The 26,588-nt window shown below is 47.3% G+C and overlaps 2 protein-coding genes across 4 annotated transcripts in view; both read right to left on the reverse strand.

The window, feature by feature from the left end:
* Positions 1 to 1,528: 1,528 nt before the first annotated feature.
* Positions 1,529 to 18,272, reverse strand: LOC135399818 (luciferin 4-monooxygenase-like). 2 transcript variants are annotated; one of them, XM_064631556.1, is made up of 11 exons: positions 18,015 to 18,272; positions 17,516 to 17,650; positions 17,205 to 17,406; positions 15,384 to 15,487; positions 13,794 to 13,996; positions 12,176 to 12,344; positions 10,417 to 10,689; positions 9,967 to 10,111; positions 7,183 to 7,265; positions 6,937 to 7,111; positions 1,529 to 1,693 (listed from the first exon to the last, which is right to left on the reverse strand). In XM_064631556.1, exons 2-11 carry the CDS (start codon positions 17,642 to 17,644, stop codon positions 1,566 to 1,568), a joined length of 1,611 nt encoding a protein of 536 aa, XP_064487626.1. In that variant the 5' UTR covers positions 17,645 to 17,650; positions 18,015 to 18,272; the 3' UTR covers positions 1,529 to 1,565. The 2 variants fall into 2 exon arrangements, with proteins under 2 accessions (XP_064487626.1, XP_064487625.1); XM_064631555.1 differs by having other exon boundaries at positions 17,516 to 17,655.
* A 2,668-nt stretch (positions 18,273 to 20,940) lies between these two features.
* Positions 20,941 to 26,588, reverse strand: part of LOC135400904 (tyrosine-protein phosphatase 10D-like) — a 94,842-nt gene continuing 89,194 nt past the window's right edge. The window contains exons 23-26 of one of the 2 annotated variants that reach the window (XM_064632907.1): positions 24,996 to 25,131; positions 24,817 to 24,922; positions 24,240 to 24,277; positions 20,941 to 22,179 (exon numbers count right to left, since the gene is read on the reverse strand). In XM_064632907.1, the coding sequence (XP_064488977.1) occupies positions 24,264 to 24,277; positions 24,817 to 24,922; positions 24,996 to 25,131 (256 nt within the window). In that variant the 3' untranslated portion in view covers positions 20,941 to 22,179; positions 24,240 to 24,263. The remainder of the gene's footprint in view (positions 22,180 to 24,239; positions 24,278 to 24,816; positions 24,923 to 24,995; positions 25,132 to 26,588) is intronic. The other variant, XM_064632906.1, reaches the window with a different exon arrangement.

A 26,588-nucleotide genomic window follows, 5' to 3' on the forward strand; every position in this document is an offset into this window, starting at 1 on the left:
GATGTACGTAACTTGGGCGACTGCTTCGGTCAACCGGTTGCCCGGGTGGGGTGGGACGCGTATATGTTTCCCGCCTACTCGGATTTGGAAGGGAACGATCCCCTGCTGCATTGACCACTCGCATACCATTCTGTGGTGGCCCGAGTGGATACAACATTCGCTTGTTGGTGGTAACTGTATCAGCCTTAAAGGAGCAGTGAGGTGACATTTAACGTGGCTCGAAACCCTGTCTCATTCGTCAAGCCGTAGCCAGGAGCCACCATGCAAAATATTTTCGCTCTGCGGTTTATTATAACTGCGTAATAAAATATACAAAAACAGTAGGAGAAAGCAGCCGCAGACGGCTGACACGATCCTCGCGTGACCAGCTCCCGTTGCATAGTGGTTAGGATGATCACTTTCCACGCCGAGACTAAGAGGTGACACGGGTTCGAATCCTGTCACCGGCAGTGCTGTCTGAGGTTTTCCCTGGGTTTTCCGAAGACTTTCCTGACCAATGTCGGCACAGGTCACCTTAAGTCGGCCCAGAACGCATACTAACACCTCTGTCCCCCACTCCTTCCTGCCTTCATCTGTCCATGTCTGAACGCCGCTCATAGCTACAGTTGCTTTGCGGCGCTAACACGAAACTAAAAAAAAAAGGATCCTCGCGTGACGTAGGGAAGTCCCCGTGCGTTTCCCCCCCCCCCCTTTTTCTTTCTTTCTTCTCAGCTCACGCAGCGCTTATACCTGCTTGAGCAGTGCCGCTTGACGTATCGAGTCACGTGCCCAGGGACTACGTTGCATCACGAAGTTCCCTCGCTCTCCGATAACAGGCCTCGCGCACGCTCTGTAGTCAGCTGCACTAGCCATTCTTTCGCAGGAGCTCATTTTATTCCATGCAGAACACACCCCTAACTAATGAGGTGTATGTCGTATGGTGGCTCTGTATTTGCATATCGAACTACAAGTACTACGTGATACGATGAGGGGAGAAAAACAACTGTTTTGCTGAATTTGGCGAGACTCGCAGTACAGACGTCGTTATTGGTGTATTTTCCACGTGACGTCTGTGCGACGTTTTTCGTGACTTTGAACTGGTTAGATCTGGTGAAGTGCTCTGTATTGTCTGCTATCATGATACGTTTCTGCAATTTTATCGAGTACCTCGTTCTTCTATACGTATACTGTACGCGACAGTCGCCTCCTCCCCTTTCCATTTCTCCCACTCCAACTAAACTTCCAGCGAACCAGTGAGGAAACGTTAACAGAAGAGCCTCAGGACGAGAGACGCTGATATTTCGACCAGGGACGTTCTGGGCACTTTCCTCATCATTGGCATGGCGCTTAAAGGGTTAGGGATGACGTGTTCATGGGTACCATAATAGGCCATCATGGACGCTGATGCAGCGTCCACGCACGCTATGGTATAGTTTGGTCCGAAATATCAGCGGCTCTTGTCCCTCAACGTACTGTAGCTAGAGCCATCCTGAATTCCACTCGAATCATTTGAACTCCTGCTACAAGTCAAAGCCTGCCACACTTTGCAATAGGTACATAAAATAAACACTTTATTTGTTCAGGTTTCATTCTGTTGATTTCTTTGAATGAAGGTGACACAGTATGCTCCGTCGAACCTTACCAGACTCCGTCATGGGAAGACGATCGACAAAGTTAATACCTCCATAGAGATGTTTGTGTATTGCAGTTTCTCCTGAAAAGGGAGAGGACGGCCTGTCATGTAATGAAGTGCGTTCAACACTGTGAGCTAATATCCTAGGCACGCGTTTCTTACACGTACTGTAAAGCAGTACAGCTGCGATATCAGAAGATTTATCTGTTCGATAGCCTGAGCCCTCAGTAATCTTAAATCACAATTTTAGTCCCAATTGCACAGTGTTCTATTTTTTTCTTTTTTGAAAAATAAAATGGAAAATTACGGGCAACACTGTGTGGAAGTTGCCACCAACTGCGCATTGCTCGTCAAGTACTGCGGCAAAACTACATTGCATGCGCATAACACTGGGTCTAAAACAAAAGTCGAACACGACGAAGAAGAGACTGGAACTTTGGTGGGACAGAAGCCAACAATTCCGTGACTAGTTATTTCCGGCTAGGACGCGCTTAACCTTGGGGTTGTCCGCCCGATACAAAGGGGATAGCCACCATCACCACCATCATCATCATCGGCCACGTGTCGGCTGCGTTGTCATCATGAGCAGCAAGCCAGTCGGGCCAGGTAGCACTGTTGCTCGGCAAGTTTGGGATTATTTCTCACCAGACGTTTTACTTGCAACTTTACTTGCAAACTAAAAATACTCAGCGTACACCGCCAACATCACCTGTCTGTCTCCTGCTTAATTTACGGTACCTTGAAGCTTTCCCACATAAAACAATCACACGGCACTTTTGTGCTACTGGACCGTAGACAACGCAGCAACTCTAGTACACCAGTGGTAAGCCCAACAACAACAGCTACTTTATTTGAATGATGATGAGTGGGGAGTTTCATCGCCAGGCCCTGTTGTACAGTAAGTACTACAAGTTTACAGACAAGCTTCTTTTTTTTAACTAGTGGAAGTAAACCAGCTAAGCCTCCTGTGGACCAACCCTCCAGAGCCCCCAACCGCTCCATGTGCGAACGACATGAAGGTGGGGCGTACGCCATACGTATCGTGCGTTTCGAGCTTTTTTCAGCAAACAATACTAAATATTTGCCGTGTTTTATTTTTGTACTTCCTCATACTTGGTAGGAGCATCATCTTTTCTTTTAATGTGTTAGCATTAATATTTACAGCGATGATTGTGAGCGGGTCACCAATATGACGAGACAGCAAGCTAGGTCCGTTCCAGCCAGAGGATACGTCTGGACTGCTTTATTGTTTGGCCAGCGGAACGGTCGCGGCACGTGATGATCTGGGCGGGTGGTGATGAGCTGATGACGGTAGCGGTGCCGCTACAGAGTCCTCGCTACTTAGAAATCGCGGCGTGGTCTGTCTGTAGCCTACGGCGCGGCACGCATGCGCGGTGAGTGGAGAGGGAAGGGCGCGTGGAGAGCGCGGCACGGCAGTGCAGCTGTGGTGGTCGACAGGTTCAGACGTCTGCGTGGGCGCGCCATGGGTTATGAAAGCTGTGCGGAGTTTGTGAAGGCTGAGGCTGCGAGACTGCGCCACCAAGCTGAATCGGAGGAAGCCCGAAAGCCTCGTTTGGCTGCGGATGCTGTCTTGCTTTAGCGTTGTGTAGGGTCGTGTGAAGGGTTGTGAAGGGGAGTTCCCAAAAGCTTTTCAAGTTTGAATGCGACCGCATTTCCGATCCACCAATGGATCGACCATGATTTTTTTAATACACACGGCTGCGTCGACGATGAAAAAAAAACAAAAAAAAAACGATTAACTGTCTGAGTGCGACAGACACCGAAGCAGTGTAAACCCGCCACATGGATCGAAAAGGTTTACTATATGCTAAGGAAACCGATCTGACACACGTTGAGTTCGTTGTTTTTGCGTGTTTTGAACGGCCATCTGCAAGCTCCATCGCATCAAAACAAAGGGGTCTGGCTCTGGCACAATACCCTGAAGGAACCTCATCACCCTCTGACTGAGTGCCACTAGCACGGTATCACGAAGGGAGTTGCCTCAGTACAGGAGCCACCGATATTTCGAACAGAGGCTGTTCTTCTTCAGAGACTGTTGTTCTTCTGGGCGAAATATCGGCGGTTCTTGTCCCTCCCTTCGTACTTCTCTACCGGTTCGCTGGATTTCTACCCGTCTATACTAGCACGGTATCAGTTTGTCAAGAACATCTGTCGCCTCTAACGAGACTTAACTGCTTCGGCATGCCGTTTATGGCAACGTAGAGCGTTGTAGCTGTCATGTGGCTTCATTTGCCATTTTTATTATGACACTCGCACTTGGCGCTGGATATTCGACAGTTGGTGAGACCGTAGCACTCACAGAATTAGAACGATGCTTGAAGGAAGCGCACACGTTCGAACTTATACAGAAGTCGAATAGTCCAAGCTTCAACACATGGCCTGCGTTATACACCTCTCCTCGCCGTTTGTGAATGAACCAAGATTATCTCGAAATAATGAATCACCTGATGTAGAAATCGGAGTTAATCTCAGGGTCGCCTCCGGAACTGAATGCTCATTTGTTTATCATTATGGTGCGAGCACATGCTTCCTCCAGGCAATCAAAAGAGTTTCCATAATGAAACGCTAGATTATGTTTGCGGCGTAGCTTAAAAGATTGTTGCTTGTAAACCCAGCACGACAACTTATTCATGTGAGGAGGAAGGCTAAATAATTTTAATTTGCTCGTAAAGTTGCGGTAAAACGTCTCGGGGCGAAGTCTGGTAGGAAATGATCCCCACTTTGTCAAGCAACAGTGACCTATGATCTCGACTGGCTTGCTGCTCCTGACGGCTACGTGGGCCGACTTCTTTTTCGTTTTAGACAGAGTGTTATGCGCATGCAAGACAGTTTTGCCGCCGTACTTCACGAGCAATGACTTCGACACAGTGTTGCCCATAATTTTCAATTTTAATGCTCTAAAAAAAAAAAAAAAAAGCTATGAGCGCAATAGGGACGAAAATTGCGACGTAAGAGAACTAAGGGCTCGGGCTATCGAACAGATAAATTTTCTGAGATTACAGCTCTACTACTTTACAGTAGCTTTAAAGGGGTTGCGACAGGTCATCCCACGTTATCCCACATAAACGTAAAAGACGGTATTTCGCACCTATGTGAACCTGCATTGAGAGTTTCACAGCGAAGAGGGTAATAGAAGCGGAGAAAGTGGGCTTCGCGAGTAGCGAAACTCATACGGCTCTGACATCACAGCTCTCGCCGCCGCCAGTGAGGCAGCGCACGAGAAGTTGTAGCGGGCCGTGGACAATGACGAAGATGGCCACGCGCCTGAAGCACCTGCCTCAGTTCCACCGGCGCGGCCATGGAGATAGGCCACCGTCATCGCCTCTCCGTGGCATACCATCATCGCCGGTCGGGGCTCATGTAGAGGAAGACCATCCTCCTCTACATTTGGTGACCCGAACAACGAACACCATGTTCGGAGCAATTCGGCTCTTTACTATCCCAAATTCCTGACGACGCCTTCGACGAGCACTACCACAGCGCTCTATACATGGGCCCACCGCCAGCAAACCTCGCCGTTAACGTACCCGGCGCCTTTCCACCTGCGGCCTCACCGTCCAGCACGGCCCCGCCCACCTCTGCAGCCGTGCAGCATTTCACCGTCCGGCTCACGACGACAGCACCTGCCCTTCTCCTAGCGACTGACTCGCCGACCGCTTACGTACCGCCCCCCTCCACGGTACCGGTTCAGACGACCATGCAACGCTCCGACCGTTCACTGGTCATACGATCCTCTAACCGACCATCGCTTGACGGATCCCGGGGACTGCCCTGCGCTGTGCACGGACCCCGGCACAGTCACTACCCGCCACTTCCCTTCCGCCTCTCGACGCTCATTCGCAGCCGGCCGCGACAACAGAGCAAAGTGCTCGCCTGCCGGTTTCGGCAGTCGCGGCCGCCGACGCCACGGCCCGCATTAGCCGGCGTCTCGGCAGTTTTCACCGCAGTCCTCACGGGTACGCAGCATCACTTCCTGGGACCCTATGAGCTCACGCTCCCGTGCCGGTTGCGGCACCCCAGGCCACGACTCGCCCAACGATTCGCCCTTCATCTGCCTCGCTCATCGAGAGCTTCACGCAACGGGTATTCTGCTGTCCCAGTTCGTCCAGAATTCGTCCAGTAGTGCACGTCATCCACGGCCGCTATCGCTCTCTCCCTCCGGTGTAGACGCAGTTCACCTTTCTTCTTCCTCGCCGCTCCGCGTCTGGGGAGGGGAGCACTGTAGCGGGCCGTGGACAATGACGAAGATGGCCACGCGCCTGAAGCACCTGCCTCAGTTCCACCGGCGCGCCATGGAGATAGGCCACCGTCATCGCCTCTCCGTGGCATACCATCATCGCCGGTCGGGGCTCATGTAGAGGAAGACCGTCCTCCTCTACAAAGTCACGTGCTTATGGCTGCCAATGTGAATGGGCGTAGCTCCGAGCTCTGTAACGTCTGCGCTTTGTTCGGGAGTGTGTTCGAGGGCTTGTATCTCGCTAAGTACGACACGTAGAAAAATAATTATTTTTCCTTCAGTATTCTGGCGTGCAGTACAATGCGTCCATGATGTAATGAACCACATCTGTGAACGTGTCCCAACCCCTATAAGTATTACATTGAGATGCCATTTTCAACACCAGCTTCGAACTCTAACTAGCCTCGGCCGTAAAAAGAATCAGAACAGCGAGAAGAACAGCGTCATGCCTCTGTACCCGTCCTGCCATGATAGGAAGCCTTCAAACGACCGTGCCCTTTCGCCCATGTGGCTCTTAAAAGGAGACTCCGCACCAATAACGTGTTTGGTAACAGTGCGACATCGATGCGTACCTTATGATGTTTCAGTGAATACAATTTCTCATCCCCAAGTGGCACAGACAATTAGAAAAGGTGGCCCACACGAGACTACCGGTGACGTCACGCATGGTACAGGAGATAGAAGAGGAAACCTTCAGAAGTTTCGGTTTCGTTTTAAGCTTCCCAGCTCTTTTGGCAACTAACGAGTCCCCGACTGCCAAACCAACTTTGTTTCTCATTTCTGAAGAATGTATCGAACTTATTTATACAGCCATTATAATAGTTTCAGATAGTCTCCCGGAGTTGAACGTAATGTTCCAATGTTGCCAACTATAGTGTTTCGCGCTGCCTCAATGGCTGGACATCTGACTACCTTTTTCCGCCGGTTGGTTGTTAGTGTAAGTTGAAATGCGGCACGCATCGTCATGTGGCACTGGCAGCCTCACTTCACATCATGATTTACTTCGGTCCCGGCTATCCAATGAGCCTGGTGGATTCAATGCCATTCGAGGTGAAACGCGACTCACGGTTGATGAGTTCATTTAGTTGTCCTTTCAGCTCCTTGGTTCCTTGAACTGAAGGCTTGAGAACGACGAAAGCTGTGGGTGCTTCGCCGTACTGTGGGTTTGGTATTCCGACGACTGTGGCCTGGTCGACTGCTGGGTGACTAAGCAATAGCTCCTCTATTTCCGCGGGACACACCTGGATAGAAAAAAGAAAGAAAGATATTGCAGGGGATACGTTGCGGAAGGGGAACGACCTTTTGTGCGCACCTGCTGGTCGAGGCACTTGATCATCTCCTTCAGTCTGTCCACGATACAGAACCTGCCGTTTTCATCGTAATAGGCGTAGTCACCTAAAAGGGAAGTCTCAATAAAAGCTCAGACCATCCGCGGTTTCATGCTAGTTCCACTTCGTGAAGACCGTTACCAGAAAGACAATACGTCCCTGCGAACATGGCCTATAAAACCCGCTTTTCGATGAAGGGGTTACGACACTTCGCCCCACGTTGTGGTCAATAAATGCGAGAGGCAGATATTCGCATTGATATAAACCCCTATTCCTGGATTTACAGCAGACTGATTAATGGACGCGGGGAATTTGGCGCCGCAAATAGCGAAATCGCACCAGCTGTGACGCCACGGAAGACGTATCACTCAGTGAGGCTGACCAACACCACCTAGATAGAGAAAGCTTGCGCAATGCCTCCTCTCCCTCTTTCAATTAAGAATCAGAATTCGTCTGCTACTGCTATTCACCGTTCTGCGAATTCAAGAACCCCCAAATGAGTGCAGCTCACCTGGAACCTGCAGACCTAAATATTTAGACAAAAAGTGCGAAATACTTTCCAGAAAATCAGTTTTGAGAAAGATTGAGACTGTTTTGCGCTTTATTTCGAAGTTTTCCCATTTAGTACGCGAGAACGTTCGATCACAACTCGCAGACGACGGTGGTTCTTCTCCATGGCCACGACCGCTGAAAGCACGTTCGCGATTGGCTGCGGCCGTTGAAAACACGATCCTGATTTGGTGACTTAATTGTTACGCCACGTCGACGAGCGCGCAGGCTTTCTGTATCTAGGTGGTGTTGGGCGGCCGCGAGGGAGGTCACGTGCAATGGCCAAAGGCTCTCGGTCTGACTCTTGACATCTATCGAAGTGTCGCAACCCTTTTAGTTGCCCGTTGGCATCACTGACTGCTCAGATGAGATGCAAAACCTCAATCAACAGCACATCAAGTGTATCTGCCGCCACCTACAAGCAAGCGATATACCTAACACACGAGTTCTGTGGTTTTCGAAAATTTGATGGAGAGCATGTGCGATTCCGTGAAGTATAAAAATCATCATCATCATCATCAAAATAAAGTTGTTCTTGTCGGTGAAGTACATTGGAAGGAGCAGCTCCTGCTCCGACGGTACCGTACCAGCGTCATTGAAAGTTTCCACGCTACATTCAGCGTGGGTCGCTTATTTACTGTGAATTATAATAGTTTCCCGTCTTTTTCAAGGATGTCCTGGTGGTTTTCGTGATCAGAGGTTGACAACTGACGGCGTGCGACGACAAAATGCGCGAACACTTGTTTGTCGTTGCGGACAAGTGTGTCGGGTGAATACGAAGCATGCGAGTAGTATGAGATAAGGATAAGTTGCGCCCGTCTTCTATTGTTGGGCGCGACCATCGCTTTTGTTCGGGCCGCCACCTGCGCGCCGCCGAGGACGAAGATACAGGGTGTTACCCTATAAAAGTCGTCTACCCGTGCCGTACTCGACAATTACTCAATGCAGGTGGCACATTGTGCGGTCTTCATATAAAGCTCATAAGGACATTTAATCTTGGTAAATTTCAAAGTGATTGAGTGCTGCAGCACGAAGTTGATGAAACTCAAAACGTGCAATTCCCGTAGTCAAAACAATAAAGATGGCGGCGTTGAGAAGCGCAGTTGACATGCTGCTCCCCAGACGGCGACGTGTCGCATATCCTGCCAGCCGGATGGAACTCCAGTTTTCATTTCGCTTTCGTGTAACTGTCGTATTTTGCTCAGAAGTAAGCAATGTGAGGAACGAAAATGCGACGTACTCTGCAGACGACACCCAAAAGAGATGTCGTCTGCTTACTGAAAGGCAGTGAAATAACATAACGCGGGACGTCTCTGCCTGGATGGACAGATGTATTGATTGCCAGAACGACACGTCGCCGTCTGGGGAGCTGTGTCACAACTGCGATTCACAACACCGCCATCTTGGCTGTTTTGACTACGAGAACCTCACGTTTTGCGCTATAACTTTTGCGTTACGGTACTCAATCACTTCGATATTTACCATGATGGAATGTCCTTATGAAGTTTATACGTAGGCAACACATCGTACCACCTGCATTGAGTAATTGGCGAGCACGGCATGCCGGCGCGGGTAGACTTTTATAGGGCAACACCCTGTACTTTGGATGCTGCCGTGTAGGCCACATTTGGAAGTATTGCCGCTGCTTTCAACGGAAGTCATGGAATGACCCAAGCCCGCGAGAGGATCTCACATGTACTACGACACGCGCTGGAGGAAACGCAAGTCATCCAATGTTCCTTCATCACAGCATTCCACATGGTCAGTTCCATTCCCTGCCATTCACTTCTCATACCGGACCCGGCGCTCTAGGTCCCGCGCGCGAAGCTAAGATAGGCGACCTTCATGGGCCAGGCTGCTGGCGAGTGCTTGGTGTTTGTACTACTGTAATACGGTTAGCACCCCCCAAAACACAGACACTGAATTGAATTTAAAAGTCCCACGTCTTCCAAGCTGCTGTTCTTTTGCTTGTCTCTATAGTCCACCCATGGTTTCTATTCATATCGTTCATCCTTTCATATTCCCATAGTTGTGAATAGTACAAAGAGTAACGGGGCAGAAAGTCGCCTGTCACGATCAAAGCACTCCAACCATCATTAGCATATGGTGTGGTTGTTGCTGCTCATGTAGTCTAAGAGTCACGTCTCTTAACATCACAAGAAAATAAACGTCGCGCAGAACAAACCTTTTACCGTGTGCGCAAAGTTCGCCGTGCTTACCTGTTCGAAGCCAGCCATCGTCAACGAGTACTTCAGCAGTAGCCTCTGGTTTCTTGTAGTACCCCTTCATAATGTTTGGCATCTTCGCGACCAGTTCCCCCTTCTTTCCAGGGCCGAGTGTTTTCTTAGTCACAACATCGACGATCTATCACAGCAGATAACAGAGAGCTGAGTTCTTTGAGTGGTCTGCGATGCTGATACTAAATTATACAGTACAACTTCACGCAAAGTAACGCAGAAACTTGGAAAATTAGGAAATGCTGCAACCTGTTCACAATAAATAAAGAAATAAATGAATGAAATATTACATAAATGAACCCGCAAGAGCGAAATGTGCCTTTAAACCTATTGATCGTGACGACTTTCGACAGTTGAAGTACGGCAGTCGTCAAAAACGCGAGGCAGCGTCTTTTTTAGATTTCGCATTTTTTGAAGTGCGATAAAACTTACCTTAACTTGCACCATGGACGCTGGGAAGCCTACATTTTCGTAGCATATGGTATGGGCAGGCGTTGCACAGATCAGTCCGCAGGCTTCTGTGAGTCCGTACAAATTTTTGAAACACTCAAGATTGAACACCTTCAAGACTTTTTGTGCGACGCTTGGAGAAATAACACTGCCGCCAACAATAATGGATTTTATGGAAGGCGTCTTGTACCCAGCTGCTTCCATGACATTGACGAATGCCTGGAGCCGTGTTGGAAAGAAGTAGGCTGACTCAACCTGTACGATGAGAGGCAGACAAGGACGCAGAAGTGAAAACCTAGGCATAACAGATATCATACAACTCGTTTTTTGGCATTTTGTTAGCATCACATGTCGCCTAGTGTGTTTGCGCCTAGAAGAAACGCGGTGCGGAAAGTGTCACCTCCCGTCTTGCACGCAAACACGGTCGCAGCAGCGGTGCACTACGCGAAAGGCACGGCCATGTGAAAACTGCTATCAACGGACTAAAACTAAAAGCGTGACAAAATTACAAAATGAAAATGTACTTTAGAAACACATAACCTAAACACCTACTGTACATACAGCACATGGTCAGATGCGGGTACAGCATGCAAAAACGTGTCTTTAAAATGGTGCTTTGTACTTTGTTTCTCTTTCTTCTCTTCGTACACCCCATATGGCCATGCAACCAAAACAAATTAAGTAAAACTTAATTCTACAACAAACTATCGCAGCGGTGCCCAACATGTGACATCCTCTCGGCTTATAGTTATTCTTTTGAACAAATTCACTTCTTAGTAAAGATGGAGGAGGTAGCCCGAACAGCACGATATAATAGTTTTCCTGTGTTCAAAGGAACATACGGTTCAAGGCATCTCAAAACAAATTGTGTTTCCGATAACGGCGCAACCATTGCATAACATTTTCCTGCTAGAAACACTTGTACCTGCACAGCAGACGTGCGAACCCCACTCGCGTGAAGCGCACTGTCCTAGTTTCGGTCCTCTGACGTCACACGTTAGGCGGTTCAGGCCAATGCCACGTATATAAAAAAGAACGTGCTTAATGCCCCCTATTACTTCTTCGCCACGTCGACATGTCGTCTGCTTCAGCCAGCCGCACAGACGACTTCAGACACAGGCTTTCTGTGACTCAGTGGCTGCCCATACAGCTCATGCCGGCTCGTCTCCGTATAGGTGCGGCCGCCGCAAACACGGTCGTGATTGGCGGACTCTTAACGACTACGTCATGCCGTTTCAGTAATCAGGCTTTGTTTATCTAGATGACGTCGTTGAAGCGCCTATGTGGCGAAACTTGTCATCGCAAACAACAAGGAGGATTGTGATGTGAAAGTCAGCTGCCATTGGGCCCCGACCCTTCACAGATCGGCTCGGTGAGGGTGCGTCCGCCAACAGTGGCGACTCCGGTCCGTAGTTAATTTACCAGGCACATGAGAGAACATCTCCCGTGCGCCGTCACTATGGTCTCCCTATCCAAAATGATGTGTGATTGCTCCTGACACGATGTATGATGAATTGAACACGGATTTGAGCAATCTCAAATGTCGTTTCCATGCTCCTTCGACTTCCCGCGCGTAAGTTTTGCATTTTAGTTTTGCACTTTTTATTTATTCGTTTATTGAATTAACTTATCTACAGCAAGCGCGGTATCCGTCGTTGTTCCAATCTACGCCGTGCATTTCTTCAAAGTATCTGTTACGAGTAGCGTAACAGATACTTTCGACGTTTCACAATGTACTAACCTTGTGCTTGTTCACAGTTTCTACAAACTGTCCGACGGTGATTGCCGTGTCAACCATCACGCATGTTACTCCACAGGTAAAGCAAACAAGATTGGATAATATGCCAGATGCGTGGCTTATTGGGCTCCAGCTGATCATTGTCTTCTCCTCGGTGAATGGGTAACTGTATCTGTAAGCACTGGGGTAAGTTCTTGCTCTCAAAGTAACAATATGCTGACATACGTAGGGGTTCTTTGAATCGACCAGGCGATGCTCACGTAAAAATTTCCTTTTTGCAGGGGCACTAAAGTGCAAACATTTCTTATGGCGAAATGAAAGATGCTGTTACGTTGAAACCAACACAAAAGGAACGGGACTCACCGGTTGCGTCGCTCGCGACTTATGAGCAAAGGAAATCACAATTTTGGCTTTCCCTTTTCTTCTCAAGAAGCGCGACAATGAGGAGGCGCCTCGGATTGGTCTCTTCAAATGATCCCAAGCAGTACAGAATCTTGGCCCAATATTGGCTAGACGTCGGCAAAACTGCTCCTAAGATTCCTGCTGTATTCCTAAGATTTATGCAATACTGGCTGTTTATTGGTATAATGGCCCAGTATTCCCGACATTTTACTTATATTGGCTAAATACTGCATGGGCATATTTGCCCAATATTCCCAAGACTCTTACAATATTGGCTATATATTGGGAATAATGCCCATTACTGAATACTTGGAACAGTGAGAAAGGAGCTACTGAATGTCTCAAACCAAAAGCAGTAAGAAGCACAGACGTTATCTCGATGGTGAGTTAATACTGCAAGCAATTCCTCACATCAATGTTATCTGTGTATGTACTCGCGAAGACAGCTTACCATCCATTTTGACTCAAAGGCGAGAAGGACTATCGAATTTCCGGAAGCTCGTGCGACGAGCAGTGTATAGCATCTATTTTCTCTTAGAAAGGAAAGCTGCAGCCTCTCTGAGTGAGCTTTTGGTGCATTATCCCATTTATGTCATGTTTCGAACCTTACATTGAATTTAGGCGCGTATATCCGTAGGTGTTGTTTGGGAACGTATTACCAACCGTGAACATGTAACATGATATATATTAATAAATTCAGCCCTGTATCTATGAAGCCTGCCAGAACTGCTCGTAAAGCTGAAAACACTAGGCTGGGAAACCCAGGTCGCCAGTATAGGACAAATACAAGATAGTGGCAAGACATTTCCAAAATTGGCTGCCCAATATCGGTTTCCAATATGGTACCAATATTGGTGTCCTTGTTGAGGTCTCCCGTGATGGTTGGACAGGTCGTCCGAGGAGACCAATAAGAGCCCGCTCGGGCTTCTTGAGAGGCAGAGGGCCGCTTCTGTTGCCTATATATCCAGAAAGACGCAACTGATGAATCGGTTCCTTTTATGTTAGCGTCGAGGTAATGCCATCTTCCATTCCGCGAGGAGACATTTTTGCACTTTAATGCCCCTTTAATCCCGCTCGTGTGTGTAGTAGCACACTTCCAGCACATGTTAACCCTTGTGGGAATGCATCAGGTTCCGTAGGCTACAGTGCAATTTCGTGTGCGTTCTTTAAATGCCTTCAAACAAGATGTCCTCCTAGCTGGAACTTGCACGTCACTTACATAGTTTCAACAATGCAGGTCACCCATCCGTAATGTGTAATCAGCACGCCTTTCGGCAGACCAGACGTTCCGGATGTGTAGACAATGCCAACCAATTCCTCTTTGGGATTTTCGATCGGTACGTCCTTAAAGGACGATTCCGGGAGGTCTTTGAACTGCTGAACCCACTTAAAGCCTGGTAAGGCATCCATGCACAAGAGAGCCTGAAAGTATAAAGAAGCAAACCAAACTTTCAAACCCAGAGCCAAGAAACTATACTCCCAGACAACATAAGGGTTACAGACACAGAGGTGGACTTCTGCCAGCGGAGTATATAGTACGTTGACGCGACATACGAGAATACTGCGGACGCCGACAGACTGTGAAGCAGCAGCGGCCGTTTCCAACAAATCAGAGCCGTGTATTAAAAGGGAGCCCGGCCATTGGGAGGAGCCCCTAAAGAGGCCCGACCTGTCAATCACAGTCGCGCGCCTCCTAGTGGTTCGCTTTTAACAACGGGGACTGCCATGACACCTGAATGCCACCCAAAACGGCGACGAAAGCAAACACTGTGAAGCGGGAATTTAGTGATAAAGATTTTTCACAGACTATTCCGATTTTGTACTGCAGGTGTACGTCCTCTTATAAGTTTCTCGAAAATCAGTTTCAACTCATATGCTCCGATATGGATACGATGCATGCCTACTGAAAACAATACGTCTAGTCGAGACGACAATTCCCGACGTGCCTTGCGTCGCCTGGGTGGCGTTCATCAAACTGGCACAAAACTCCATTAGTTTTGCAAACGGCAAGTGTCCATTTTCAACCCTGTCTAATCTACTTGCCACACAAAATGGGAGCCCATGTAGGATGGGGAGGGCACATATAGTAAGGATCCGATTATCGATAGCGCGTTGTCGACAACTCAGAAAATGGGCGGAGCTTCAAGTATAGGCAGGTGCCATTAGTGGCCAGACCCTCTTAATACACGGCACCACAACAAATGTCCGTAGAACCCCTATGGTGGTCGCTCGAGTCAAAACAGCCATTACTTCCTTTCCACCGCATAACTTTCTTGTCAGTCTCAGTTTGCATCGCTTTGTTACGTGCGTCGGCGTCCGCGTAATTAATTCTATGCCAGCATTTATACGCGTATTCTTCAATGTTGACGTCTAGACAACTACAGATTCACTCGTATCCCTCTATCCATGCAGACAGCCATGTTATTTAGGTCACGTGGTAGGCAGCGCTATCCCACAATCCTACGCGCCAGCGGCGAGCGGTGGCTACGCCGGCTCTCCATGCGAGGGTAGCTCCTGTGTTTCCTTCCTCCATGCTGGGAAGCAGATTCACATGTTTTGGTAACGCGACTATTTTGCGTAGGGGATTTCTTAAAAGCATGCAGACGTGCTCCAGGTTCGTCGTCTCCGAACGAGTGTTTTCCATTGGTCAGTTTACGAGCAACGGTTTGAAGCATGCGGGCGCACTAGGTTGCGACTCTGAGGAGTCATGTGTCCGGCTAAACCTGTCACAGACGTCGTTAGATTTCTGGGCGGAATTGACCCGTACGGGTTGGCATGTCCCGAAGTGTAGAATTCACGAGGAGTTTACCTTTAGCTTGTGCTGGTCCTTCGCTTCAGTAACTTTTCCGGCATTTTCTTTGTCAGTTAAGATGTACGTACTGTCGCTGTCGCTTAGCTGGTACAACAGTTCTCCTGAAGCAGGAAGACTGCGTTCGTTCCAGATATTTCGGTCTCGTGTACTTATGTTCCTACGTACCAATACCTACGTGCGATATATATGACACAGGGAGTAATGAATTACTATTACAGCCAGTTTAACTATGCCTGTCTCTTTTTTAAGCGTGCCGTATTAAAGTTCTTTTCAGTCCCTCGGTTAATGCTCGACTTAAAGGAGCACTGAGGTGACCCCCAATTTTCTTTATTTTTTTTTTTCGGTGCAGAGCGTTGTCCAACGAATAAAATGAGTTCCTGCGAAGGAACTATGAGCCTAGGTGATCTACAGAGCGAGCACGAGGACTCCGTTCCGCGCGCCTTCTCGTGAAAAGAGCGGATCGCAGAACAAAGGACGTCGTGACGTATTCCACTCCCCTCACGTGACCAGTGAGGTACAGCAGCAATGGCAGAGTCGGAGCAAGTGGAAGACTTGGCAATGGAGCGGCTCGATCAGGCCTAGAGCAAGTGATCCGAATCTGCGACTGGAACACTTGTGCCCAACTTGGAGTTTAGCCCTAGCCAATCTCCCTTGGTGGATGACGGCCAGAGACGGAGGAAGAAGAAGGTGTTTCATTATAACGCCATGTTTTGCAACATCAAGGTCTTTCTAATCTCCTAACATTGCCATTGTAGTGTCTGACTTATCGCTTCCTCCATGAAACAAAATCGCCAACGTACTACGCGACAGACAAGTCGCGGCGAAGACGCGTTGCGAGGCGGCCATGTTGGCGAAGCAGAGACAGGAAATAGGTAGCACAGGCGACAAGTGATACGTCACGTCGGTTGAATCTGCCTATTTTGGCAGAGCAGTCTGGGTTGCTCCCTGGAGCGACCTTAGCTCGAATGCCGCTCCGAAGCTCCCATTGGAAGACTCCAGAACTGTTCCCAATCTGCCAATCGAACAGACTTGCTCTCGGCGGAGCAACAGAACTTGCTCCGGAGGCGCTCCGAATCTGCCATTGGACCTCAACAAAAGAAACAAGGCACGGAGCCTTCACCACGTCACGAGAGCATTGTGTCGGCCGTCTGCCGCTGCTTTCTCCGGCTGTTTTTTGTAAATTCGATTGCACAGCTATAACGCACCACAGAGCGAAAATATTTTGCATGGGGACTCCTGGTGGACAGCTTGACAGGTGAGGCAGGATTTCGAGCGACGATAAATGTCACCTCATTGCTCCTTTAATATTGCCGCATTGTTGTGACACATTTTATCACTGCGGCACGTTGTGGACGGTTCTTGGGCAGTTTTCTTCATCGTGATGCCGATTACTACGTACAGCGTTATAGCTTGCAGCTTTGTGTCCACTTCTACGAGTTTTCTTCAGAAATATAGGGAGTTTTCACCTACGTCACATTGTGACGTGGCAGTGACGTCGCATGCTCGTAAGCTCCTCCCACTGATGGTCACTTTTCGTGCTAGCGGCATTGAAAGGTGACAAACTGCGCTATTTTTCAGTCAACAACCATAGTTTTCATAAACGAATATGTGAGAGCGACAATGACGAAGTGTCTTCGGGATAAAAGAAGGGTACGGACGCGACTGGATTTCAAAACACCATTCAAGGCTTCTTTTTCGAGCAAATGCTAGATAATCTCAGCAGCTGCGCCGAAAAAGTGACCACCACCATGGCGGCCAATCGGGTTCGTTTGAGGTCATGTGAAAACAGCCTATTCCACACAAAAATCTTATTCTTACTATGTGTCAAGGATGGCTTGGCAGTGATAAGAACTCCTCCTGCTGCGATGATTCCGTACACGGCAAGCAAACTTTCGAAACTGTTTACCAGGTACACACAAACTCGGTCTCCTTTTGCTATCCCTATTGACTGGTATCCAGCAGCATATCGTTCGATGCACCTCAGTATGTCATTGAATGTCCATTGCCGATCTCCTTCGATCTAATTTTAGGCACATCCAGAAAAGAACCGTGGGTGCATTAGGAGACGAAGAAGATGAATACTGAGCACGAGTTTCTGGTCACGTGATTTCTCATCCTATGAGGCTTACCGCGGCTACGTTGTCCCCGTGTTTCTGGATGTAGCGCTTGATGCAGGCGTAAAGAGATATATCGGGAACCGAAACGTCAGGATAGGGCGAGTAGACGACGCCATTTTCAATCCGTGCTTTCATTTCCATTCTTTCCTGTGCTGAAGTACGACTTACAAGGTTTGTTGCGAAACGATATAGAAATAACGGTTCGTAAGACGCCGTGTATAAATTACCGTACATATATGAGAGAATAATACGTATCCTGACGTGTTCCACGAAACTACACACCACCTAAGTGCCCGTTCAGGAAATCTGTTACAACGCCATTACAGCACTCGATAGTGCGCGCCACACACATTTAGGCCCTACGTGCGGATAATCTCGGAGAATACGTCAGCCAACGAAAGGCGGGGACTGGTCAGCGTAGGTAGAACAACTATATGGCACCGATGCCCAACACTTCAACCTAACCTGAAGACACAAAAGTACCACGTCATTCATAATAGAACGAACTCACGATACAAAGTTGCTCAAAACAGGAATCCACAAAGCTGTGACTGAAGGTGATGTCTGGTTCCACTTAGACCGCTTGTCACAGAGCCCGCGTACTGTTTTGGAATGTCCCCCGCGTTCTGTGTCCTGCTTCAACAAGAAGCACGTGCACTGTGTTGTGCTCTCGATGGAAAAAGAGGAAATGACAAAGAAATTTATCTCATGGCGAATTCAGGTGCCCATTTCATGGCGACACGACCTGGCGCCCGGAAATTGCTCGGAAAGTGCCCGCGCTGGATCACGTGACCATTGCCACCCGAACATGAGTGCCAGGAATCTAGCGGTTTCAACCGTCTGGATCACGCTAGGCTGGCAAATTTCGGGTGTTCGGAAAGCGCCACGCGAACATGCGAGGTTGCTTCGCTTTGACTAAGCGAACATTACTGCTCGGGATCCTGCACAAAAAGTTGCCACGAAATGACCACCCGATTTCGCCATAACAAAGCCATGCTGTGAAATCAGCTACTGTTTGGCACTGCCTAATCCACCTTCGTTGATGAATACAAGAGAAGGAGAAAGAAGAAGAAGAGGGGGAGGAAGGTTTATATAAAAAAAAGGAAAGGACAGCCAGACAAAAGTCGGCTTGCTATTAAACAGAAACAGACAAATCACAGTTAGAGTGTTCATGACTATCAAATAGTGTTCATAAGGCCGGAAGCTCAGAGAAAGCGGAAGAGAGTAGTAGTGACGGCCCACTAGGTAGACCGGGGAACGGTCCCCAGTAGGGTAGCGAGTAAGAGAGTACTGTTACCAAATATACGGCGCAGAGGGCGTCACGGTGGTGAAGGTGCTGCCGACAGTGGAGGATGCAGTGGAGGATATCATCCACCACGCCACAGCTTGTGCAGAGGGGGGGGGGGTTGGAAGAAGAAAGAAAAGCACTTTGGTCGGAGCTCCAGAGAGAGCGAAGCATGACATTCAGCGTCCATGACAGCACGAAAGCAGGCTCACGTTGGCAGCCGTCGATATTTCTTCGAGAAAAAAAAAATCCGAATGCGTTCTGCTTCCCACAAAATGCTTCATTATGTTCAAAGTACACTTCTACGATAGTGTCGTAAGATTGATCAGATATTGATGCTTGTTTCAGGTTGTTGTTTACAAAAGCTGTTTTGGCTGTCTCCTCTTGTTTCTCTGTCCCGGTTTCTTTCACGGACATGTAGCCATTGCGCCGCAGCCTCATCGCCATTGCTTGGCATCCAGCCACATCTTCACCATCATGACCATCATGCTCTGTGGCACGCTCTCTCGACCGTGCACGGAGGTTTCACGTACTTTCATCTGACATTAAAACATCGTTTCATTGTAGAGTTCGGTTGGCTTCCTTCCTTTTTTCTTTTTGCTGCGGCAACAAAACACCTTTATTTAATGGTGATGATGATGATTATGATGACATTGCTCGCTCAGAGGTATACTATGGCGGGCTAGGGATACTTCGGGATCTGAAAGCTGCTTATGGTCGCCAGTGGTCTTCTTCTTCTTCTTTTTTTTTTTCCTATTCCACGTAAAAGGCTCTGCGAGCTCGCCTTGCCGTTTCGAAGTTCGAAATATTAGCTGCTCCTCCGAAAGAGATTCCTCATCGTGCAGTCACCAACACGGCGCACGTGCTGTTTAGCACCGCGGAGCTGACGTCACAAGTGTGGTGGAACGCAAAGCAGCACGTAGAGGGTAAGGATACGGTCCCTGTGTTGCTTTGTTCCATACATGATATATTAAATTTGACATATATTGGGGTTAGTTGCGCAACAAACAATTGTGCAAAGACAATTGTGACGGGTCGAATTCCATTTTATGTCTTAAAGGGGTACTAACAATGTGCGTCGATCATTACATCATGCACACGTCGTACTGCACGCCCAAGTATTGGGGGAATTCGAATTATTTCTCTGCATGTCATACTTGGCGGGATACAAACCCTTGTCAGAGCCACTCCTGTTGGTTTCGAAAGCACGTGCCTTTGCTAGCGGCTGCCTCACTGGGGCTGCTGTGCTCTCAGAGCTGGATGGGTTTTCCTATTCACAGTGTCGATGCAAACTAATCAATCAAATCGATCAAAAAATTCACTGGCGATTTAACGGTAAATGCGACAGAAATGCGTTAGCATTAACTGCCTTTTCCGGTCCATACTTCACTTCCGGATATCCACTTCCGGTTTAAACCCAACTTCCCGTTGTCCACATCCTGTCTATACTTGACTTCCGGTATGCATTTCAGGTCCAACTCAACTTCTCCACCTACATTTGTCCATCTACAGCCAATACTTGATGCCCGGTTTGACACGTTCAATTACTATATGTAAGTCCATTTAATTCATCTTTAATTAGCCTCAATTACTTTCAATTTCCAACTAATTACCTTAGGTAACAGCAGGTTAGATAAGGTAGTCTTGAATTCCCTTAATTACCTTTATGTACGTTTACTTGCCTTAATTACTCTCAATTCCCTTTAATTGACGGTAATTAGCTTTAGTTACATCTAACTACCTCCGGTATAACCTGCGGTTACCTTCGGTATGCTTTAATTTCATTTAATATTCTTCTTAATTGCATATATCTTACATTCATTACCTTTAAACTCAACTTTCTTTACTTTCTTGTTTTAATTGCCTTTAATTACCTCTAATTACCTTCAATTGCTCCTACCTCTTACTCTTAATTACCTTCGACTACTTCAATTTCATATCATTTGACTGCATATACATTTTGACACTCCTAATGCTGACGCATTAATATATAAATCAATTTGCCTTTCACATTTGCCCTGCATAACTTCGCACCAAGCACGGGAGTGTCCTGCAGCTATAACTGATAGGCAGGATCAAAGTGGCGTGTTGGTCATGCACCAGTCGTTGGCCGTGAAACAGAAATAGTTTACCATGATTTCTGACATCTGAATTAGACAAATTGAACACCATTGTTTATTCTTACTTCAGAAATGAGTTATGAATGAAGATAATGCAGAATGAAACTGTACATCAAAAGACCGTGTCTTAAAAGAGATGGAAGAGCTTAATGCTACTGCATGGCAGCATTCTGTAACAGCCTTTAAGACATTTGGTAAAGATATTATTGGCACTAACTTTGTTACCTTTTGTACATCCTATGCATCGACATACTTTGTTGCTCTATAAGCTCAAAGTGGCATGCTTGTTATTCAGGTTCTACAACCACAGCATATCCATAGCTAAACCAACTGGGTACACATTGCAAAGCAACAGCTGTGACCTGGGCAACAAACATTTCGTCTTTACATTGATAGCATGGTGCAGCCACCATGACAATAGACTCAGATCTATTTCGAGCTATAAGGGATGTGTTTCCTACAAAAATATGATAAGACATGCACACTTATTGTCATGACAGTCTCTCAAAAATTCCATAAATAACAATAAATAATACACCACAGCATTCCTAGGTCAACCAGTGTTCCACCTCATGGAACAAATTTCTTTTAGCTTGTCTGAAAGACTAAATGATAAAATGGAAATATGTAAAAGTTGGAATAAATTTCTGAACCATAAAGTACAGGCACAGTAATCTCATTAAAACTAGATAATATAGATGAAGGCTTGTCACACACTTAATTGCACTTCAACATTGTTCATGGCTCGTTGCAATATCTAAAAGAAGTAGTATTTAAAATAGGTAATATGTACAATTGCCTGAGTTCATATCGTATTTGGCAACCAAGTGGGTAAGTACAAGAATCCTTCCTAAGTAACTGACATGGCGTGGTTGTGGTATCCCTCGTGATTAGTGAATGCCGGCCGATTCACTAAAGATGGAACAGTAAACCATATTGTTGCAAGGGAAACCACAGCACAATGAAAGCAAGTGAAAGGGCATGTTCAGGGGTGCCACTGTGGTACTAAAAATGTGAATGAAGTTTGAACTAAAATGGTTGAATGCGCCACTGCGCGTCAAAGTTCCAAGAACAGTCCCGATATGTCTAAAAATCTTGTCATGCTCAATGTATGAACTTTGAGCTGACTTCTCCGAATACTGAACCGAGGGGCTGGGCTTCAGTGATGCAAACTCAACATTGTCTTGCACATCTGGGAGCATTAGACAACTTCTTAGGGTAGCTCCCAAGTTCCAGAAGTCAGATTCCAGACTCTGCTATTCCCTCATCATCTGCAAGACAAAAATTAGTTAGCATAAAGATATAACCACATAATTCTTCAGTCGTACAGTAAGGAAGAGAAACAAAACATGTAAGAGTAAAGTAAACGTAAGAGCCATGCAGCAGTACAACACACAGCTTTTAAATAAATGTTATTATGCAGTGCTATACATTGGAGGTGGAGTGGGGTGGGGGTGGGGTGAGTGTGTACCTGCCTTTTGTTGTCTTAAACATTAATCAGTCCTTCCTGATACACTAAGGGTCATGTTTAACCAAAATACATACAAAACAATAGACATAAATCTTGTGCAGACTGTTTCCTGCATAATGATCCGAGGAAGGACGAAGTATCACACTGTCCAGTAAACTACTCTATTCTATATGTTTACTTTTGAAACCATTCTCTAACTTCACCGACAGACACTTAAGTCATCGTTGTGTATTATGGGTGACGGGTCTCAGCTTCCCAGCACACTGTTCCACGCAATGTTCTCCATTTCACTGATATAGGTCCATCCATCGGTGGAACACACCACAACAGCATATCACAGCTAGCCTGTCTCTGGATGCATCATTAGGTCATTAGATATCACTCTGAACTTCGATGCAAAAGTGCGATGTGATTCATTTTCTAACACTTTGACTGCGACACAGTACGGCAGATTTGCTTTTGTTATGCTCATCTTACAAGAATAATATCCCTCTCACACTGGCAGTCTTCAATTATCGTTAAAAAGAATGGCCATTGAACATTCGCGTAGCGCCACCAAGCGCGTAACATGTCACTTATCAAAGAGCTTTGGGTCCAATGCTCTCTGAGTGATCGACAAACACAATCCGACTGTGTCTGGTTGACAAACTGACAATCTGATTGGTTGATCCAATGCTCCCTGACTGATTGATAAACACAATCCGATTGGTTGATCCAGTGCTCTCTGTCTGATTGGCATATTGACAAGCGCAGCGTGGGTTGGCACCACAGGGGTGACACAAACCCGCCATTGTTGTAACTACCCTCATGCGGGTGCTTTTGGCAAAACTGCCATCTTGTCCTGGTCGCACGTCATAGAAAACGTCATTTTGAGGTCATGTGACTTTGTTTACATGTCGTTTTGCCGCTTACCGACATAAGCCATGAGGTGAACGTATTTTGCCAGCCTAAACTATACGGTGCTTCTTCCGAAACATGGTAGCCCATTTTTCCTTAGTTTAAGTACACCGCATCGGCTCAGTGGATGTTAACGCGCGGTCATCACCACATCTTTCGAAGTCGTCAACAGTACGAGGCCTTATGTGCAAAACTGCGCGTTTTACTGCGAGGTTATCGGATAAAAATAATTACCGTGATCGAAAGACATCAAAAACGTCGTGCAGAAACAATAACCGCATTGTATACAAACGGTTTGGCCGCCGATCACGGGCGCCGCCATCTATAAGATCACGTGTGCCTTGACGTTTGCTGTGACGTGCGACCAGGACCTGTCCAGAATGCACTGCGTTCGCCCAGCACGCTTTCGTCTACGGAGCAATACATTGGATGCCACCCTTGTGGTTGGCACATGCTACGGCCGCCATTGTTGTTCCATGGTCGCAGCGGCAAAGATCAGAGGATGGCGGTACTTTCCCCAATCCAGTGGCTTTAGTTAGACCCAACGCGAAGGACTTATACCTGGAATTTATGATGTGATAGCGTGATCAGGACAGTTCGTGGTAAAGTGGAATGTGGAAATGGAATCTCATGCTCCAGAATAATCGAAGAAGAAGGGCAGTGGATCAGGCAACGTGTACCAAAATACCAGTACGTTAACCATGCACTACGACTACATACCGAGGTTTTTCGTGCCTCCGCAACGATCAAATAAAAGCACAGCAAGTGGAATGCAGTGTATTCTCACTTAGCCAGATGCGAGAACACTTCAGACAAGGAAAAAATAGGGATCACACACATCGCCATTCTGATGCTCAATTAGTGCGGATTTTCATCGCGCAGCTTTTTTCTACTAGGTCGTGAGAATAATTAGCATGTTCAGATGAAACATGCGAACATCAACATGCATATGAAGAAAGATACCGTGAATGCAGGACAGAGCGGCGGCTAGTAACTCCGGGCTGAAAAGGAATGTTTCACCGCACTATATTAGCGCTTGCCGCATATTTAAAGCACGTGTTCGACGTAGGAAATGCACATCACGATAGCCTTAACGACAATAAGGTGGCTCAATACATCACATATCACAGAATTGTTTGTTGCTGCCAGTCGAAATGCCAAGACGGAAATGCTCAATCTATCTCGCAGTGTCACAACTTCGAATGTATGCGTGCCTCCCAAGATGGCCCAGGCTAATGTACCTCTCTAGACCATATCAATGAATAAACGAACGATGTTTCAATATCAGGTGCAACAGTACCGTTACGGCGTACCTGTGTACGCCATTTAAGGAGGGGGGGGGGGGCAGGTGCCGAAATAAATCTTCCTCTATGGAAACCCCCAATGAAAATATCTCTTATATAGTAACTATCGCAGAAAAAGAAGCCATCATCATTAATCGAGCGCCTTAGAAGTTTGTATGCAGCGCACAGCATGAAGAAACAGCACTCTTAACCGACAAAGGTTGAGGTCGCGTGTTCTTTTCAGGTATCACACTCACCTTCAAAACCTTGATTATCATGAGCTTCGGGTCTTGGAGAGTCTAAAATGTCTTCTTTGCCTTCGAGGACGCACATGAGACATTGATGAATGCAAATGTACTGTTGCTGCAAAGCGGGAAGCGCGTATAAGTCACGCTGAACCTTTTTCGATGCACGCTAGTTTTCCAATCTTGCTTACCTCATTCTGGACCATCCAGACTCGCTCACGTCGCATTTCATAGACGATACCAAATATATCGACAATGTCATATTTCCTAATGCCTTGAAGGATACGGTCCAAGGCGATGAATGTTCCGGACCTCCCAACACCAGCGCTGCAGAAATAAAAGAAGTAGCCCTTGATTCACAGCCACGCACAGTTACGAACTTAGGACAGATAAGACATCGTAACATCATCATTCATCAACAACACAAAAGCTCATCATTCAAGAACAATAGACCGCTCCCTGTGTGTAAACAAATGACGTCATAGTGTTCGACAGCGCCACCAATTTGGTAGAGTTGAACTACGCTCGAAGCTAGAGGCGGACAAGGTCGTTCCCGAAAGCCACGGCCTTGAGGGGATTACGATGGTCCCTGAAAGGGACGCGACATTCGATCCTACTTTTCTTTCAATAGGAGGCAGCGAACAAGTGTCCATTCGTGGAACCCAGCCCTCCAATTCCGATTTGTTTCGGTTTCAGTCTGTCTACCAACATCATGATCACGTTTCTCAGGTAGAGGTCGCTTTTGGTGCCAGTATTCTCGCTAAAGGGTCGGTCGCATCCGTTCCAGTCGATTTCGAAACTATAGTGTTATTTTATTCCTCTTGGACACCTGACCACCTTATCGAAAATCCCACGCGAAATTGTGGCGTAGTTTGACTGTTTTACGACGGAGTACATGACAACAGCAAACGGCGGATGTTGAGAGTGTTCCTGAATTCTCTCTCTGGAAAAACGAGAACACGTCACTCCCTAAGAACCAATAAGAGCGCGACCTTGAGAAAAGGAATGATTACGGGACGTCTGGACGGCGCCTTTCCCCCTCTGAGCGCCGCGCTCTCACACTCCGCTTAGGGAGTGACGTCACGCCGCCCCAGCGTCTGCGGCCGTTGAAGCAGCGCTGATCTTAAAACTCGTTTCTTTAATATCCAAGCACTTTTCGCACGAAAACATTTGCCGGGTGGTTTGTCGGCCGGTGCCGAACATAGTGGTGTCGGTTTCAGAGATTCCGGATGCGACCGTTATAAGGTAGCCAAAGTTTGCAATCATGCCATAACTGGCAGTCACGTGACAGATGGAATCAAAACTACAACGGGAATTGCCCGTCGATCACATTCCAGGCACGTAGGACCGACTATCCGCATTATTCTCGATCCCACATCAGGGATCCCAAGATACCATGTGCTTCATGGGTCTTGGCAGTGCATTGAGTACACGATCGCGCTGTGTAGGTGTAGGTCGTTTGTCTGCGCATCTCCCCAGTTTCACTCTCTCCCCTGTTGCCAGTGGTGCGACATCATTGGTCCCTCTCCCAAATAAGGTGGCAACATTTAAACGTGGTTTCCTCTGTGGACTCCTGCTGGTCTTGCTGCCTCGTGAGTGGACAGACATGTCATCACGTGGTTTCTCTAAACATGACCCCCTCCCGTGCGCACAGACAAACTGTCGTAGAGTATCGAGTATCTCTGACAGCAGGGCGAGAACACGGTGTACATATCTTGGCCGTCTCAAACTGGTTGGATTGTACACACGCACTGAGAACAGCGGGAAAAAGCTGCGGTACAGCG

This window comes from Ornithodoros turicata, chromosome 7 (assembly GCF_037126465.1).
Source record: "Ornithodoros turicata isolate Travis chromosome 7, ASM3712646v1, whole genome shotgun sequence".
In the NCBI taxonomy this organism is placed as follows: domain Eukaryota; kingdom Metazoa; phylum Arthropoda; class Arachnida; order Ixodida; family Argasidae; genus Ornithodoros; species Ornithodoros turicata.